This window comes from Corythoichthys intestinalis, chromosome 9, assembly GCF_030265065.1.
Source record: "Corythoichthys intestinalis isolate RoL2023-P3 chromosome 9, ASM3026506v1, whole genome shotgun sequence".
NCBI classification, from domain to species: domain Eukaryota; kingdom Metazoa; phylum Chordata; class Actinopteri; order Syngnathiformes; family Syngnathidae; genus Corythoichthys; species Corythoichthys intestinalis.
In genome coordinates this window covers 20,552,787-20,571,253 of record NC_080403.1, presented here as the reverse complement: position 1 = coordinate 20,571,253, position 18,467 = coordinate 20,552,787, and the positions used below count along the sequence as shown (strand labels likewise).

The window sequence follows — 18,467 nt, the reverse complement described above, 5'->3', positions numbered from 1 at the left end:
CGCGGTAAAACCAGTTTTAAATTACCCAAAACACATCGAAACAAGTCATTGACAACAGTCAACATGGCTCGCGCTAGCCATGTTGAATAAACTTCTCCATTCTCCGCTCACGCTAATTAATTGTCGCTTTAACAACGTTACGTCTGCCCGTCGCTGATTGGTCCACTCCGCTGTCTGTTTGCTGTGGCTTGTGCCGCCCTCGGAATTTGATCCGCCGGACGGTCTCCAGACTCAATCGCTGGAACAGCGGTGAGTCTGGTATACCAGGCAATTATTATGTCGCCGTGGTTAGTCAGACTTTTGACATTTCCCTGCCTCCAGCTTCGGAGAATGTAAACAAACCAAGAGGTGTGACAGCTAGCCGACATGCTAACCTGAACCGAGTGACGTCTCAAAGTCTTTTTTTTGCTTTTCGAAGTGAAAAATCATACAAAACTAGCCCGGATCATGTCACACTACCGCAGGGTTGTCGATTGTCTTCGCCGATCAGCAACCCGCGTGGCAGAGAGCAAGTTACAGCTCGTTCCCCTGCTACTACGGACAGGAGAGATCGCCGGGGAAGCAGCTGGACAATGACCGCCGAACAAACCGGCCGACGTCGGAGGAGCGTGTAGCTGCCAAATGGTCAACACGAATATGGCAAAATAATGCTTTACTACCCCGCGAAGACGTAAGCAGCGAGAGTCATACGAGAGCGGCTGCAGTTGTTGTGCAGCTAACATGATAATGTGTATGAGGAGAGCTTTTTACATGCCCATCCATGATCAAACGTAAGTAGTCCTTTATTTAAAGAAAGTTTGTAGCGTTTAGTTTGTAATCACTTTATTCGCAGCTATTTTTAAACACAAAGTTGTAATTTCTGATCGGGTGGAAAATTTGACAGAACACCGGGCACATGAAGAGGGCAACAAGCCGAGTATAGTGCTCTCCCGGCGGGGGATGTGCGACAAGCTGCCGGTGTCGTCGGCCGAGTCGACAAGGAGCATGTCAGCCACAAAATGCAAGCTACCTACGTATTACTCACTTCCTCGCAAGTCCAATGGTCCCACAGTAGTAGGGCTTGTTTTGGCCAATATCCACCGGTGAATGGGAACCTTTTGAAACCCCCAAAAGGCTCACATGCCTCTCCCTGGTGCAGAAAAATATTTCTGCAGCCTTTTGGCTGGCGTGATGCGAAAAATAAACGAATTAATCCGCAAAATCAGCTGGACAGTGAAGACGACTCCTTCTACCGTACACGTCACAGCACCCTCTTTCTCAACTCGAGACTGGAGCCGGAAGTCACTCATTTTCATGGCACGGGATTCAAAAAACTAAATAAATATAGCGATCGCTTCCACACACATCCAAGCGGTCCATTTCATTCAGGAGAATAAAATACCGAGGAAAATATGAAAATGCTTTTTGCTGTTATAGGCACTTTAAATTGTATTGAATGCAAAACTCACATTGCCAAAATGTTTTTGAATTGACCACGTAGTTTTAGACTTACTTTCATAGCACCACTTTAGCAAGAAGGGACACGCCTCGTTGGCGGCCGCTACCTGGTGAAGTCAACTCCCGAAGACCTCGCCAGCACTCCAATACGAAAGTATTGCACCACGCTATACTCGCCATATATTGCAAACATTTTCTGGATTTTACTCGCGAGATTTATCATGCCATCTTGATATGTAGCGATGAATTGCTCACACGAAGGCTTGAGACTGAGTGGCCCGAAAAAACTTCTTCTGCACGCATTTGGACACATAGAACCTCTCCCCGGCTCCTCGATCGTCTCTTTGTTTTCAACATTTCAGCGACAACAGCTTTGAAAGCCTAGGAGGACAACCTTGGTTTTTCAAAGACGTAAGTAGACCCTTACTCGCAATTTGGTACGTTTATTACTTAAACGCGACCTGTTTTTTTGTTGTTGTTGCTTGCCTGTCATAAAACAGCTGACAGGTTGTCTATTCATGTCAACTTGATACATTTATTACAAGATCTATATACAACTACTTGTTTGTTTTTGCAATTACTGATAACTATATAACAGAATGACAGAGGAAAGGAAAGTTCAGATATAAATCACAACGCTAGACATTGGCCTACCACTCTTCCTTTCGTGAAGTGTTGAGCTGCCAACTGTACTGTGCTGAGTAAATGTCGTCATCTGACGCCGCAGGTTTAAACATGTAGGGATTAATTGTAGATAATCTTTCCTGGGAGCCTTTGCCATCGTTTCGCGTCACGAAAGAGTGATCCTGAATGGTTACTTTTGGTGGAAATATCACTGTTATCGTTGCTGCTGCAATGCTTGCTGTGGCTAGTCTTCTGTTGCGTTGGGAAATTTACGTCACACTTCCAGGTTTAGGAAGGTACTATTAACTGAGTGCAAAAAAAACTAAAAACGCAAATTATCCTCGCAGTTACGCGTTAAAATATGGTTGTTTTGACAAACTCGTCCGAAGTTAATTACACCAAAACCCAAAAAAGCTCTTCAGCTGCCCTTTAACTACATCCATAAACCTCCTCTTTGGTCGTCCTCTAGACCTCCTACTTGAAATATGGAAATCCAGCATCCTTTTGCCAATATACTCACTATCTCCCTCTAGACATGCCTAAACCATCTCTGTCTGGCCTCTCTTTCCCTCCAAATCCTCCAGCAAGTGTTGAATGCTCATTCCTATTTACCATTAAAAAAAAAAAAAAATCCTATTTACCATTTAAAAACAAAACAAAAAAACAACAACAAAAAACTTTTTATCATTTCTTTTTGGACAATTTAGGTCAAAAATGTCTAAATATTTCATTGACTATTAAAATAATTGTCTATTAATTATTTGTTGAAAAGTAGATTAACTACAATGTTGTTTGACAACTCTGGTCTTGTGTTAATGCCATCCACTGTATCCAAAGTACGAACGGTATTTAATATCAAATCATAAAATTCTGTCTTTTTTGTCTTCCACTGTTGCAAATTACCTCAAGGGTGGGTTCCATGTAATGCTGTGTGTTGACTAGTTGGCACATAAATGACCCATGTCACAGTAGTGTAGATGTGGGGCCTACCTGTAGTCCGTGCCCTCCACTGGCGTCCATGTATACGTTCGCATGGCTTCGTCAATGTACCTCTGCGAATAGCAACAAAAGCGTCAGTCTTCTCGTAATTGGCAAAAAAACATTTCTGACCGAGTATCGGTGCTCTGACAACTTGCCTCATCAACCGACTTAATGAGTGTCTTGATTTTCCTCTGGCCGGATTTGCCATCGATCATTTGTCTTCGGATCTGATCAGGGAATTGACAGAAAGACATGTTGCAAACACTGGAAATAACAATATAAAAGATGGGCTAAGATTTACCTCCTCTTTGTTGTTGTCCTCTAGTTCTGCGTCGAGAAAGTCCAGCGTGACTGGCTCCCTGAAGTTGATAATCTGACCGAGAACAGACTCTTATAAATGAGAGCCCCAGGCATTCTAGCCTCAGTAGTTCTATATAGGCAATGCGCACCTTCGGTCGCAGGTTGGGATGTAGCAGCACGTAACCGTTCGGATCGGTTGCAAAGGTGTAACCATTGGCGCCGAGCTGAGCAGAAGCATAAAATTGAGAAATGTGAGGACATCACTCATAACACTGGGCATCAATTTTTCACTTTTTGAATGTTGTCTGGATTCCTGCAACTGATTTAGGGTATTTTTGCACCGCTGAATCACAAAATGGTATCTGTTTCTCTCGGTAAGGTCAGGATTTAGTGCTAAATTGATTTGATTTAAAAAAGGGATGACAAAACCGCTAACTTTTTTGTGGCATTGTCAGCTAAATTTTGTCAACACACATCATGATCCTAAATATGTTTGAGAGAAAAACATTGTTTTCAAACTAAATATACAGTCCCTGACAAAAGTCTGGTCGCTTATCCATTTTGTAGAAACAATTGCTAATAACCTGACTTTTAATTATTTAATTGGTTTCAGAAATGGCTCATATGAAATCTAAAACCCTCCTAAATGATGTTGAATGTACAAAAATATATTTGTTTCACTGAAAAAAAGAGTTATCATTTAATGAAGACATAAAGGTCAAATTTTGGCAAGACAAAAGTTTTGTCACCTACAGAAAGCAGTGTGGAAATTGAACAAAAAATGTACTTTAAATACAAAAATATGTTACATAACATAAGCGAATTAAGTAGTGGTGCAGTGAAATCCAAATTTAATATTTTGTATGACTTCCACGGGCTTCGGCAAGGATTCATACAATTTATTGATGAAGTCATCAGGAACATCAAAGAAAGCAGTCTTGCATGCCTCACAGAGTTCATCAACATTCTTGGGTTTCGTCTTCCATGCTTCCTCTTTCATCTTACCCCAGACAGGCTCAATGATGCTCATGTCTGGTGACTGGGCTGGCCAGTCTTGGAGGATCTTGATCTTTTCTTTACTTCGAGGGAACTTTGAGGTAGAGATTGAAGTATCTCTCGATTTACCAGTCGATCTACGTCCCTACCCTCACCTATGGTCACGAGCTGTGGGTCGTGACAGAAAGAACAACATCCCGGATACAAGTGGCCGAAATGAGTTTTCTCCGCAGGGTGTCTCCCCTAGAGATAGGGTGAGAAGCTCGGTCATCCCGGAGGGACTCAGCGTCGAGCCGCTACTCCTCCGCATTGAGAGGAGCCAGTTGAGGTGGCTCAGGCATCTGGTTCGGATGCTTCCTGGACGCCTCCCCGGAGAGGTGTTCCGGGCATGTCCCACTGGCGGGAGGCCCCGGGGATGACCGAGGACACGCTGGAGAGACTATGTCTCTCGGTTGGCCTGGGAACGCCTTGGGATCCCGCCGGAGGAGCTGGTTGAAGTGGCCGGGGAAAGGGAAGTCTGGGCTTCCCTGCTAAAGTTGCTGCCCCCGCGACCCGACATCGGAGCAAGCGGTAGATGATGGTATGGTATGGTATAAAATGCATATTAACCTTAAAAGCCAATAGGCCTATCCCTAACTTTTAGTTACTAATGTGAAGTGTTTGGTTGTCCATCATGCTTACTCTATAAGTAGGTGTCTTCTTTTTGATCTCGTTGATGGCGATGTCCACGCCCATGACTCCGAGGATGAGCTGGTTCTATATAGGGGAGAACACACTAAGTATTACGTTGAGCCTGAAGGAGCACTTTCAAGTTATCACTATGGACCACCATCTGATTAGCACCTACTTTAGCTTTTATCACTTCTATCTGTTCCACTGCTTTACGCTCCGGTGATAAGCTTAAAGTAAATACTGGGCTTAAGGATGCTGAAAGATGGGTGAAAAGTGCCGTCTGACCGATAATGGTAACAACAGAAGGTGGTTTGTAGAGTCAGCTATCACCTCAGGGGGGCACTGTTGGCATGAACAGATACAGCTATTGGTGCTATAAAGGTAGTGGCTGATTTTAGCTCATCTTTGCATTTATCGCTGTCAATAGCAAGGACTGAGATAACTAAGGCTTATTAGAGGTTAATCATCAGTGTTGTTATCTTACTTTAAAGAATTAGTTACAAATACAAATTACTTCTCCCAAAAAGTAATTGAGTTATTAACTCAGTTACCTCGCCGTAAGAGTAATTAGTTATCGGCAAAGTAACTGACGTTATTTTTCATGTTCTACACATTATTACATGATCCATTCTGTAACGTCTTTCACATCAAGTATATGCTCATATGAACTGATTGAATTGAACTGTCTTTTCCTTTCCACAAAATCATAGGTCACCCTTTTTACATTTTCGTATAAGAGTGTAATGGTATATAATCTTTAATTTTCAAATGCTGTGAGAAAAAAGCCTTTTGTTTCTCCTGTTGTACTGAACCGCACCAAACAGTGACCCCCGTACCAAGGTACGTACTGAACTGCGACTTGTGTGTACCGTCACACCCTAATATATATAGATACATTTTTCAATATACAGGTGAGGCTCTGAATCGCTCCCTCTTCTATTTTTTTCTCTCGTTTTGATTTAAAAAAAAAAAAAAAAATCACACTAGGATTATGCATATGCCATTCAAGAAAAGTTTAGGGCAAGTGACTATTTTTGGTAGTAAAAAACAAATTAATATTGTATTGCAGCATCTACAAGGGCAATGCCCACATGGTGATAATTCACGCTGAACTGGATAACAGTCAACAGTTTAAACAAAGCAGTTCATTATTTTCACTTAATTGTACCCAACTGAATGCCACAAAGTATAAAAAGTTGCCCAAGAGTTTAAGATGACGCTCACCAAGCTAAATGCTAATGCTAGCGAGAACGCAAATACTATGCTAACAGTCCGAGCCATCTAGCATCGCGTTTCCAATGGCACCCCCGCCCCCTCTCCAGCTCTGCTCTCTCCATGTCTTTCAGATATCTCTCGTCATTCAACCAAATTGTAGTAATGCACGCCTTCGCATCGTCAGTAACTGTAACGGCCTAGCAACGATAAGAAAACAATTAGGTTACTCAGTGCTGACAAAAATAACACCGTTAGTAACGCCGTTATACTCTAACGCCGTTCCGTATTGGCCCGAATATAAGACAGTGTTTTTTGCATTGAAATAAGATTGAAAAAGAGGGGGTCGTCTTATATTCGCGGTCTAGACATTTTACCCATTCACGACACTAGATGACACCAGATATCATTGAAGCGATGTTCTGTCATGACAGATCACAGCTACTCTCCCCATTCACGACGCTAGATGGCGCCAGATATCATTGAAGCGATGTTCTGTCATGACAGATCTCAGCTACTAGTTTAACCAGTTTGCATTATTTTATTGCAATGTTTTTCCTTATTCAGAATTGTTTCAAGACTAAAGTTAGTTAGATTTCACTTTGATGGTTAATGCAGTTATTTCAATTTTGTTGTTTTATGACAATTGATTGGTTTATTTACATTTGAAAAACCAGAAGCCATTCATTTACGAATGTGATTGCACTTTAGATTATACTGTATATTTAAATGTTCAGATATTAAGATTTGAATGAGGCAAAATAACATGCTTTTTCTCTCCAATATATTATTATAATCCTTTGTTTCAGATGTACTGTAATTATTTTCTGTATAAAAAATGATTTGGTGTTCAAAAAGTCTTTTTTCAAACTTGAGTCTTGGAAAAGAGGGGGTCGTCTTATAAACAGGGCCGTCTTATATTCGGGCCAATACGGTAAATAACAACACTGATTATCATTTAGTCCATGTAACATGTAACAATAAATCGATCTGGATTGAGTTTTTGATTGGTTAAGCACAATCGAATTGAAATGAATCCAATGCAAAAAATCAATGAACATGGTTATCTGTTAAGACATGCAGTTTTTAGACCGCCCGGAGGGAAGGCTCAAGATTTCACTTGCTTTGTTGTTCATCCTGGTGAGTACACTGACTAATATGGCTACTCCTCCGTTATGCATGGACAGATCAGAACGAAAGTTGGTAGATACAGTCCATATATGAATACACATTGATCCTTAGAGCCCGATTAAAAAAATGTCTGCAGATTGTGTACTTATTGTTACCTGTAGGTTCCGACTCCAGTCAAGGTAATGCACATTCTTTGTGTGAGCTTATCATGTCTCTAGACCAGCGGTGGGCAAAGTATTCCACAAAGGGCCGCATTGAGTGCGGGTTTTCGTTGCAACCCATCAAGAGGACACATTTTCACCAACATGGTGTCTTCCAAGCAGTGTTGTTAATAATGGCATTACAATATAACGGCGTTACTAATGGCGTTATTTTTTTCAGTAGTGAGTAATCTAATTAATTACTTTTCTCATCTTGGCAACGCAGTTACCATTACTGACGATGGAAAGGCGTGCGTTACTATGCGTTACTATATTGCTTAAATGATGCAAGAAAAGCCTGAGGGAGACGGACTCACTGAGACGACAGAGAAGAGCAGGAGTGGGGAGGAGGCAAAAAGTTGCGACGCCGAGCAAACGCGATGCTAGGTGGCTCCAATAATACCTAACTGTAGTCGATAGCCTACAAACTACGCCCACATGATATGGTAGATATGGTAGACATGGTAGATGTCACATATATATATGGAACTAGATGCGAAATGACAGACACGGCGGCGTTAGCAACATGTTCAGTATAGGAACTAGATGCGTTAGTAAACATCCGCCATCTTAAAGCAGTAGACTTCCTAGGAAGGCTCTGTTGTAGAGAACCTTCCTAGCGAACTTAAGTAACTTTTTATCTAAAATACTCTTAAATCGGCAAAATCTTGACCTGAATCTATCTTTAAATGATGAAACAGTTTTAAAACTTCCACATGGGAACTAATGCATTAATGGGGGCAATTTTAACAACTTTTAACGGTTGATTCAGGGTAAAGGGTAAATTAGGGTAAAGAATTGAGCAAGGGCCAATTGTCCCAAAAACCTTTTAAACTTCACATAGTGTGACGTTTTTTTTTTTTTTTTTTTTTTTTGAGAAAAAAAAAAACAAAACATGAAAATTATCACCAGTTACTTCCCAAGTAACTAATTACTCTTCCATTGAGGTAACTGAGTAATGCAATTACTTTTTGGGAGAGGTAATTTGTAATTGTAATTAATTACTTTTTTAAAGTAAGATTAACAATACTGCTTACATGTGCAATCAGTTGATTGCCTCATTGGTTAAACTGCCTCTGCTGGAACAGTTGTAACAAAGACCAGGATCCACAGCGGCCCATGAGGACTAGTTTGTCCACCTCTGCTCTAGACTCATGATACGTTTAGGGAGCCAGGTGGCCGTAGTTCACGTGAACTTATTATTATTTTTTTTAAATGAATGGTTTTTTTAAAAAATTCAAATCTCTGAAATGCTCCAGTAACAAAATTATCAAAAACATCAAATTGCTTCCCATTATTTTATTGCTTTAATTCAAATAGAACTATTGTAATGTGTACGCAATATAGCATTAAATTAAAGCTTTAATCAAGCTAACAGTAAAGCTCTTGAATGGAATTGAACTGTGGCAGACTCTGTAAAATCAGCAAAGATCATATCGTTGTCCAAAGTATCGATATCATATTGTCATGAAATTGGTGATTTACAGACCTAGCATCAATTGCTCATTTTTTTCATTAAAAAACAAACAAGCAATATAATACATTTTATTTATAGAGCGCTTTTCATATTGGAAAAACGACCTATCAGTTACATGTACTTTGTTTAAAGGTTCTAGGTGGGAGTAAAGAAAATGTAAGTTGGAAAGACAGCGGAAAGAAAGATGTAGCTATAAGGGAAAAGTTCGGAGATAAATAGAAAAGAGAAAAGATAGGAGGAGGTAAGTTAACGTTAAGATACTGTAGACAATTTATTCATCCTCTGAAAGCAATGAAATCCATTTTCATATTTTTAATGAAATGCAAGCTTCCTTTTATGTATTGTACCTGTGCGCTTGTACTATCAGCAGTTAGATTAAAGACTGGCATGGTCCCTGTGATGACCAGGCCCAAACCCTAAAATAACAAAATGAAACAAACAAAATTATCATCAAGACTTGAATTCCTTGTAATAATCTCTCTGTGTTTTCCTCTCACCAAAGCATCCTGATAAACATTGGTCCACTGCACTTGCTTGGCTCTGGACCCGGCCAGCACCATGGGTCGTCCCAGGACATCAAGGTACTCCTGACAACACAGGGGCGATCAAAAACACACATGCTCAAGTTTTATAGAGCTTTTCCTGTGTTAAAACAAGGGAGCCTTCATATATTCGTAAAACTATAAGAGCTTGTCTCTTGGTGGCCACTAAAGCGAGGGACACTCTCGGCTGCATAAAGCCTGGACAAGCCACTCAAGGCTATAGTTCATCATTATGAAGTAGCTATTAAAAACACATTAATGGGCGTCAAAGGCATGATGTGCAAACAGGGCCATTTCTCCTCCAGGCTCTTATGTCAACGCTGGCATTGTGACAAAAATTCCCGTGGCGTATTGTGAATTGCGCCGAAGTGTTAGAAATAAAATTAATAAGTCATATGCAGAGCCATCTTTTTTTAAACTATTCATTCATGCTCATTTTGGAAAAAGCTAAATATTTTTAGGGAGAGTGTGCCTTTGTGGTTTGATGCTTGTCGCCGGTCTTTCAATGATGGGAAGCTCAAACTGTTTCTGCCTCTGAGTGCTTTGTGACTGTAGAGAGGCTAAGCAGCACCTGCTGCTTGGTAGATAAAGAAACTAGAGTGCCAGAAGTCAAGTCTCCAAACACAAGCAGCTACAATAGAAAAAAAAACCCTCCAGAAATATGCTTGATTTTTCGCTAGGATGATTATGAAAGTCTACGGTTCAACTCTGAAAACAGAATGAAAATTGAAAAATGCCTCTCGTGGATGTTAATACGACAAGATTACTGATTCGCTCATTTTGCTGTCATTCAATAAGGGATTCAGCCTCAGACAGATCATCCAATCATCATGCAGGGAACCAGAGTGTCCGGGCCAGTCGAGCCCCGCCCACTGCCCATAGAGCCCCAGAGACGCAGAGCATTCGATTTGCGGAATCAACCCAGCCTTTAGCTAATGACTCGTCTTGTTTCGCTGTAGTGGAACAATGTACTCATAACTCTGGAGAAGCACAACTTCCACACTGTTCAAAGGACTGTGAAGTTGCGTGAATGAATGAAAAGCAAGCCGCATCGTAACCGGTGATAAGACGCTAATTCTGAACAAAAGTTTAGCGCATTGTAGCGCATATTTAGTCATGTACACACAACAATATACATTTGATCACTTATTTTTTGACATTTTGGGGGAACCTGAGCTTCCTTTGCAGTCTTACAGCATTTGCCTCTGGTATCGATGCCTTGAGTCTAACTTATTTAGAATGCTTTGAGAGATATTCTGGAGCCCACACAATTTTGGGTTAACATGGAGGCTGCCATCATGAAAAATAATTCAAAAACCTTGTTTCTACTTTATTCTATTTTTTAGTAATGCGAGTGTCACATCTTAAAGAAATGATCATTTCCTCATCTGGAACAGATAATTAGATCCAGACAGATCACAGGTGTCAAACTCAACGCCCCGGGGCCAGATCTGGCCCCTCATATCATTATGTGTGGCCCACAAAAGCCAATCATTTGCATCAATATGGATTTTTTTCAGTCTAAATTACCAAAATTGCAGGTTGTCAGTTTTAAAAACGGTAAGTCATTTAAAATACCTAAATTCTGTTACCAAATCGCCCTTTTCAAATAAATGGAATATTTTATGGAACAAAATGTTGTTTTCTTGCCTCTAACTTCACAACAAGGTGTCATTCAATTTGTTGTGAATATAAAAAATATTCAGAAATAATTTAAGACAATCATACATTTATTTATGTGTAAGGTTTCCGCCAGGCTTACTTGCCCCATTTCAGGCTAGAACAGTGCTACAAATTAAATTATAAAAAGCATACATATTTTAATTGCCTTTTAAGATTGTCTGATGATATGTTTGAATGCTCAATGGTGACATCTTATCGTTAATATGTGAAAATACCTATCCCAGCTTTCTGCCATTGCACTGAATTGCATTGTATTTTTGTTTGTTTGTTAGAACTGTGAAACTGCCGATACGTTTAAGTACTCTTAATACATAGCTTATAATGACACATAAATAGTCATAATTTCAAAAATCTTGTCAATTTTACTTTTAATTCCCCAAGATATGGTGGGCTGCCAATGGGCCGTATCACCAGGCTTTGCAAATTTTCTGGGCAATATAGATGTAGCCCGTGATAAAAATGAGTTGATCTACGTATCTAGGTCTAACTAATTAACTGCCATTGACAGCGATAGATGTACAATACTTTTTAACTGTCAAATGGATTGGACATCTATGGTCGGCAATGGCAGTAAATCAGTGAAATCCTTTCTCTTCCACAGAATACAATAAAGGTAGTCGCGATGCAGTGAATGCAAAGAAAAGGAAATATGACTGTAAATTTTGACCTTTACATATATACCCCTGAAATACACATGTGGAGGCGGCCTGTCCGAGCACACGTCCATGTCGGCGCCAAGCTCCTGACTGTTTGCTTTCATCGGCCGAACCGGGAGACGCTGACAGGCGTAACCTATTCTATTATTAGCTCGATAAAAGTCCGCTTAAACGCTCTGCGCGGAGATATTCCATCAGGACAGTGACAGCCAGACCTTTTCACGGGGTATAGGGGAAATTTTACGCTTGGCTAGAACAATCTAGAGCACATAAAAATGGTAGCGAGCACAAATTTGTGGTGCAAAGGAGCCAGAGACATTTAAAGTCACAGTGGCCCTGCTTGGTGATTAGGGGCCATTATCTCCATTGCTTCGTCTAATAGCTTCCATCACGCCAGGAAGTCTACTAAGGCAAAGATACGAATAAGAATATTGCCTTCACAAAGAGAACAATTCTCATGTTTGATTGAGAATGTTAGAGAAGACTTCTGTCATTTGTGGGGCGGGCAGGCATGGAGCAAGGCTATGTGGGCCCAATTTCAAGAAAAAGTAAATAAGCGAACAGGGAGCAGGTCCAGAAACTAATTGTCTACTTAATAAACTAAACCTGGGTGAGAACGAAGGCAGAGGGTTGCTGATTGGTCACACGCAAGGATCAAGCACAACAACGACACAATAATTACTACTTCTGATTGGGTTATATTTAAACATGTTTCCCATCCAATCACATGATTGGAAATTGGGCAAGGTCACCTCATTTTCAAAAGATTGGAATTGGCTGAACAAGAAGTTTTTGGTTTCTGTATTTTTAGAAGTGGAGCTAAGCACTTCAGTTTCAAGGGCGTACTGCAAGCAACACGTCACTTTTGTTCATTAATATTCATGACGTTAGCAATTGCGGCTAGGCGGGTCAACCTCCCGTTTGTCAATGGTAAATGAATGGAAATAGTGTATGAACGTGATGTTTACTGAACTAAACCTACCAATTCTGTCCGAAAATGATGTCCCTGGTGCAAAATTCACTGGTAAAGATGTGGGAGAACATACAAGTGTTCAGTTACAGAGATGGCTTGAGTGTCGAGGGCTGAAAAAGACGGAAAAATGAAACAAGCCGACCTAAGCTTAGCCTTAGCTTTTTTATCGACACCTTTTTCTTACGCCACTGACAATGACATTCTCTTGTTTCAACAATCTATCCTTTACCACCATATACCCTTTCTTATATATTATATCCTCTGGTTGTCTTACGTCTCTGACTGTTCTTGGGGGCAACTTACATTGCTATTTTTTTGTAGCGATCGCAAATTCTACTCGGTGACAGCCAACAAACACTTTTAATTTTTTATTTAAAACAAATCGTAATTCTATAATTTATTTACACTTCTCCCTTACGAAAGGTGTTTTTTCACAATAGAAAAGGTAACAGTGGCAGTCAGATACCATTTTATTTTTTTTCAGGTCATTCATTTTCAGACAGAAACCGCACGGCAAAACGCCACGCTAAAAAATAAGTCAAAATATCATAATGGCTTACCTCTTTGTCCTCTGTAGGACCATGGCCCCCAACAAAATGTTTACTGCATATGAAATGTGAATGGCTTCACCTTGCTGGTCTTTTGGACGTCCGCCTAAGTTGATCCATTCCTCACATTTTTTTCTTCAGAGTTTTTGGTTTCGGGAAACGTATGAGGAAAACATCCGTCATATGTTGTAATTTCTACAGTCGTTTCTACAATTTCCATTGCAGCAGTGTTTGATCGGCATTTTATTTTTGAAAGATTACCAGAGAAAACAAGCAGAAACAACATGGATTGTATGTGAGCGCGTCTATAATGACCCACTTCTGCATTACGATGGCGACGTCACGGTCTAAAAATAGCATTTGTGTGGTACGCTATTGTACTATAAATTTGATTTACTGACCTTGTAAGAGATTTGGTTTTTAATGCAATTCAAGATTTAATTTTTTTTGTATGAGCTCATTTATGTAAAAGTAAATTCAAATGTTATTTGTTTGCAACGTCATTTTGTGCTACACAACTGATTCGCTAAATAAATTTAAAAAAAAAAAAAAAAAAAGATTTGTAATACCAGATAGGGACTTGGTTTTGGCAAACCCTAAAAATTAGATGACCGAGTCAGTGCTAGTTTCATTTGAGAGTATTTCAAAGAAAAATTATAAAAGTATAAACTATGAAATCTTCCTAAAATACCTTTTTCAGACAGCCATAATGGCCAATTTTCTGCTCAAATTTTTGGGCATTGGTTCTTGAAACTTTTTTTGTGCATCTGTCTTAATACCTGCAACTTGTATTGAACGCAATTTATTTTTCCTACAACTACTACTGAGTGATTTTGTAGTGTTTAGTGTTGCTAAAAGACAGATTTTCCTGAGAATACACACAGTTACAAAAATTGATTTGTGTTTCAGGGTATATTAAGGCTCCTCAAAAAGACGTTTCTTTGCGCGAATAATAACTACAGCGATTCAAAGATTAAGACTCATTTTTGAGCTGTCTGTTACTGCTGACAGTGTCTTGTGGGACTCCTGTGGCTCTGAAGGGGCATAGAAAAGTGTGTGTGAATTTCTACAATTGAAATGAGCTTCACCGCAGGGTCTCTGTAAGCTTGCCATGCCTCAAGCAAGCGAGAGGGAACCCATGGTGTGTGTTAAGGGGTGAAAGGAAAACTCTTTGTAGAAAAGAAGTCAGGGCCTAATTCATGTGAAACACTTACTTTTCTTGTAAAGTCGTCCACCTGAGAAGACTGTGTTATAAAAGGCCCGAGGCACATTACTGTGTCGTAACCATTGAGCAGATAGAGAAGGAAATGAGCCTCCTCAAAAGTCATCTTCATTCATTTTCATAAAGTCGTGTTGTAATCTGGTATAGCTCACCTGGGTGTTGATTCGGATGGCTCCGATCGATGGGATTTCAAAGTAGTACCCTGAAAACAAAAGCACACATCAATAATAATCACCCAATAGGATACTAACGTCTAGCCACTAAATTGTGATATAGTTTGGCCTCCAAATGTTTTCATTATATTTTACAGAGTTCAACTCATTGGCTGCCATTGACTGCGATTGACGTCCAATCCATTTGGACAGGGAGGGTTAGCAGCGAGTATTCAAATGAAGTTGATGTCTGTCACTGTTAACTCAGTTGCTCCCAGAAACGTATAAAGACGTTCTATTTTTAAATGCTTAACTGTCCCACAAACGTATCTATACGTCTTTTGCGTTTTTTTATACAAGAAGCATCTAGAGCTTCCGATCTATCGCCGAAACAAAAAACAAGCCTCAAAACCAATTTTAAAGCAATAAAACTGGCCACTGGAGGGCAGTAGCGCATTTGTTAAGACCCCACAACCCAATTCAAACAGTACAACTTTATTAGGGAAGTTAGCAGGGCCCCTCCGCAGCTTGCTGCTCAGGTCCACCGCACGCTTGAGTGTCCTGCGCGAAACGCGCACGGCCAAACCAGTTCCCCCCCAGGAACATAAGTTCCCCAGGCGAACGAGACAGTGGTCACCACAAAAAAAAGACTAAAAAAAAAGTCCATCTTTACGAGACAGTCGGCAATGAGGGAAAAGTTTAACTGCTGTCGCAGCCACCAAACGTCATCTCTCAGTTAGGTAAGTGTGAATAAATTGTTACTTTGCTATCAAAAGCTCTATTTGGCTGGTTGTTCATGTTATTTTGTAAAAGGAAAACGTTATTCAGATGTTTGGGATGTCACTGAAGCAAAAAATAGCCGTGTTAAAGTCAAAGTTATGTTTGAAATTTTTGCGTTTACAAAAAGCTCATTTTCTCCGTTTTTTCATCAGAAATTGGAAAATTGCTCAAACTAAGCTATTTTCTAATGCTGATTTCTAAAGAATGGAAAAAGATATGAACTTACTTTTTTTTCTGCTGAAAGAAGAGAGTAATCTTTCTTTTGGTGGGTTCCATGTTTATATAGCAATAGAACAGAATTTTTTGTGGGCCTTGCAAAATCAGTCAAAATCCAGTAAAATGGCCGGGAGAGAAGGGCCTTGCTCCGGTGAAAATGGCTGGGATTGAATTAATGGGTGTTATTGATATAAATTGTATTCATCTTACTATAATACCACATACTCTGTGATATACATAAGGTATATACAGTTGTGGTCAAAAGTTTACATACACTTGTGAAGAACATAATGTCATGGCTCTCTTGAGTTTCCAGTTATTTCTACAACTCTGATTTTTCTCTGATAGAGTGATTGGAACAGATACTTCTTTGTCACAAAAAACATTCATGAAGTTTGGTTCTTTTATGACTTTATCATGGGTGAACAGAAAAAAGTGATCAAATCTGCTGGGTCAAAAATATATATACAGCAGCGCTAATATTTGGTAACATGTCCCTTGGCCATTTTCACTTCAATTAGGCGCTTTTGGTAGCCATCCACAAGCTTCTGGCAAGCTTCTGGTTGAATCTTTGACCACTCCTCTTGACAGAATTGGTGCAGTTTAGTTAAATTTGATGGCTTTCTGACATGGACTTGTTTCTTCACCATGGTCCACAAGTTCTCAATGGGGTTTAAGTCGGGACTTCGGGAAGGCCATTCGAAAATAATTCTAATAATAATTTAAATAATTAATAATTCTAGCCTGATTTAGCCATTCCATTACCACTTTTGATGTGTGTTTGGGGTCATTGTCCTGTTGGAACACCCAACTGCGCCCAAGACCCAATCTTTGGGCTGATGACGTTAGGTTATCTTGAAGAATTTGAAGGTAATCCTCCTTCTTCATTATCCCATTTACTCTCTGTAAAACACCAGTTCCATTGGCAGCAAAACAGCCCCACAGCATAATACTACCACCACCGTGCTTGACGGTAGGCATGGTGTACTTGGGGTTAAAGGCCTCACCTTTTCTCCTCCAAACATATTGCTGGGCATTGTGGCCAAACAGCTCGATTTTTGTTTCGTCTGACCACAGAACTTTCCTCCAGAAGGTCTTATCTTTGTCCATGTGATCAGCAGCAAACTTCAGTCGAGCCTTAAGGTGCCGCTTTTGGAGCAAGGGCTTCCTTCTTGCACAGCAGCCTCTCAGTCCATGGAGATGCAAAACACGCTTGACTGTGGACACTGACACCTGTGTTCCAGCAGCTTCTAATTCTTGGCAGATCTGCTTTTTGGTGATTCTCGGCTGAATCTTCACCCTCCTGACCAATTTTCTCTCAGCAGCAGGTGATAGCTTGTGTTTTCTGACAAAACAGTGCCATGCACTTTATACTTACAAACAATTGTTTGTACTGTTGCTCTTGGGACCTGCAGCTGCTTTGAAATGGCTCCAAGTGACTTTCCTGACTTGTTCAAGTCAATGATTCGCTTTTTCAGATCCATGTATGTATATTTTTGACCCAGCAGATTTGATCACTTTTTCTGTTAACCCATAATAAAGTAATAAAAGAACCAAACTTCATGAATGTTTTTTGTGACAAAGAAGTATCTGTTCCAATCACTCTATCGGAGAAAAATCTGTCAGCGAGTGCGGGCAGGCAGGCAGGTTGTGGGGACCCAAATGCAGGGAAACAAAAGCAGCAAAGCAGGTGGCAGAGAACTCAAAAAATGGTTTTAATTATAACTGACAAAAGCACAAAGTACAAACAAAAAGACTAGGGATCAAAAGGCAAGGTTCAAACCAAAACTTACTTAAACAGAGGGACTGGTACACGAGGGCGTGGAACGGACTCGACTTTGGCAAAGACGGACATAGACAATGACGCAACAAGGAGTGACAAGAAACTGGGTCATTATATACGCAGACAAGGGGTAACGAGACGAGAAACAGTTGGGTAACACAGGTGGATGCAGATTGCAGGATACACTGGGAAAACCCACACAGGTGAGAGCAATGGGTAATCACAGGGACAAGTCACACTAGGAGAAACCAACACAAAACCTAACAAAATCAGAGTTGTAGAAATAACTGGAAACTCAAGAGAGCCATGACATTATGTTCTTCACAAGTGTATGTAAACTTTTGACCACAACTGTACCTGGGTATGCAGGGCATGAGTTAATTGCATTGGTTTGAATTCTATTTTTAGCCAAACTGTTCACATGTACACACATAATGTTAATCTGTCTGATAACCTGCCTAATTTTCAAAATTTTAAAAATCATTTTTTTCAAAAACATAATTTTAAGTGAGTTTCCTCTGGTGTAGGGTTTGTTAAGAGTAACTGTCCGCACACACAATGATAATGATAATGTCCTAATCTGACCATTTTTCACATCAAAACAACCAAAAGCAGAATTATCAGATGTATGTAAAAGATTACCCTGAGTGATGATTCTCAGGTGTAGAGTGGGTTAAGAGAATCATTACATGTGTACGCACGTAACGATAATCTAGCTTGAATTTAACAGTTTTCACATCAAAACCAGCAAAAGCCTGATTATCGGATGTCTGCAAAAGATCCTCCTGAGTAATTATTCTGTGGTGTAGGGTGTGTTAAGAAGGATTTTTTTGGTCTATGATTTGCTTGGAAAATGCTCTAATAATGATAATTCCGTAAAAA

The 18,467-nt window shown here is 40.0% G+C and overlaps 1 protein-coding gene across 3 annotated transcripts in view; it reads right to left on the bottom strand.

Moving 5' to 3' along the window:
* Positions 1 to 18,467, bottom strand: part of cacna2d2a (calcium channel, voltage-dependent, alpha 2/delta subunit 2a) — a 348,071-nt gene that overhangs the window by 26,515 nt on the left and 303,089 nt on the right. For all 3 annotated transcript variants that reach the window (XM_057845730.1, XM_057845731.1, XM_057845732.1), the window contains 8 exons: positions 14,807 to 14,856; positions 9,528 to 9,617; positions 9,378 to 9,446; positions 5,020 to 5,094; positions 3,492 to 3,566; positions 3,344 to 3,415; positions 3,198 to 3,269; positions 3,052 to 3,113 (listed from right to left, as the gene is read on the bottom strand). In XM_057845730.1, coding sequence (XP_057701713.1) covers positions 3,052 to 3,113; positions 3,198 to 3,269; positions 3,344 to 3,415; positions 3,492 to 3,566; positions 5,020 to 5,094; positions 9,378 to 9,446; positions 9,528 to 9,617; positions 14,807 to 14,856 — 565 coding nt within the window. The remainder of the gene's footprint in view (positions 1 to 3,051; positions 3,114 to 3,197; positions 3,270 to 3,343; positions 3,416 to 3,491; positions 3,567 to 5,019; positions 5,095 to 9,377; positions 9,447 to 9,527; positions 9,618 to 14,806; positions 14,857 to 18,467) is intronic.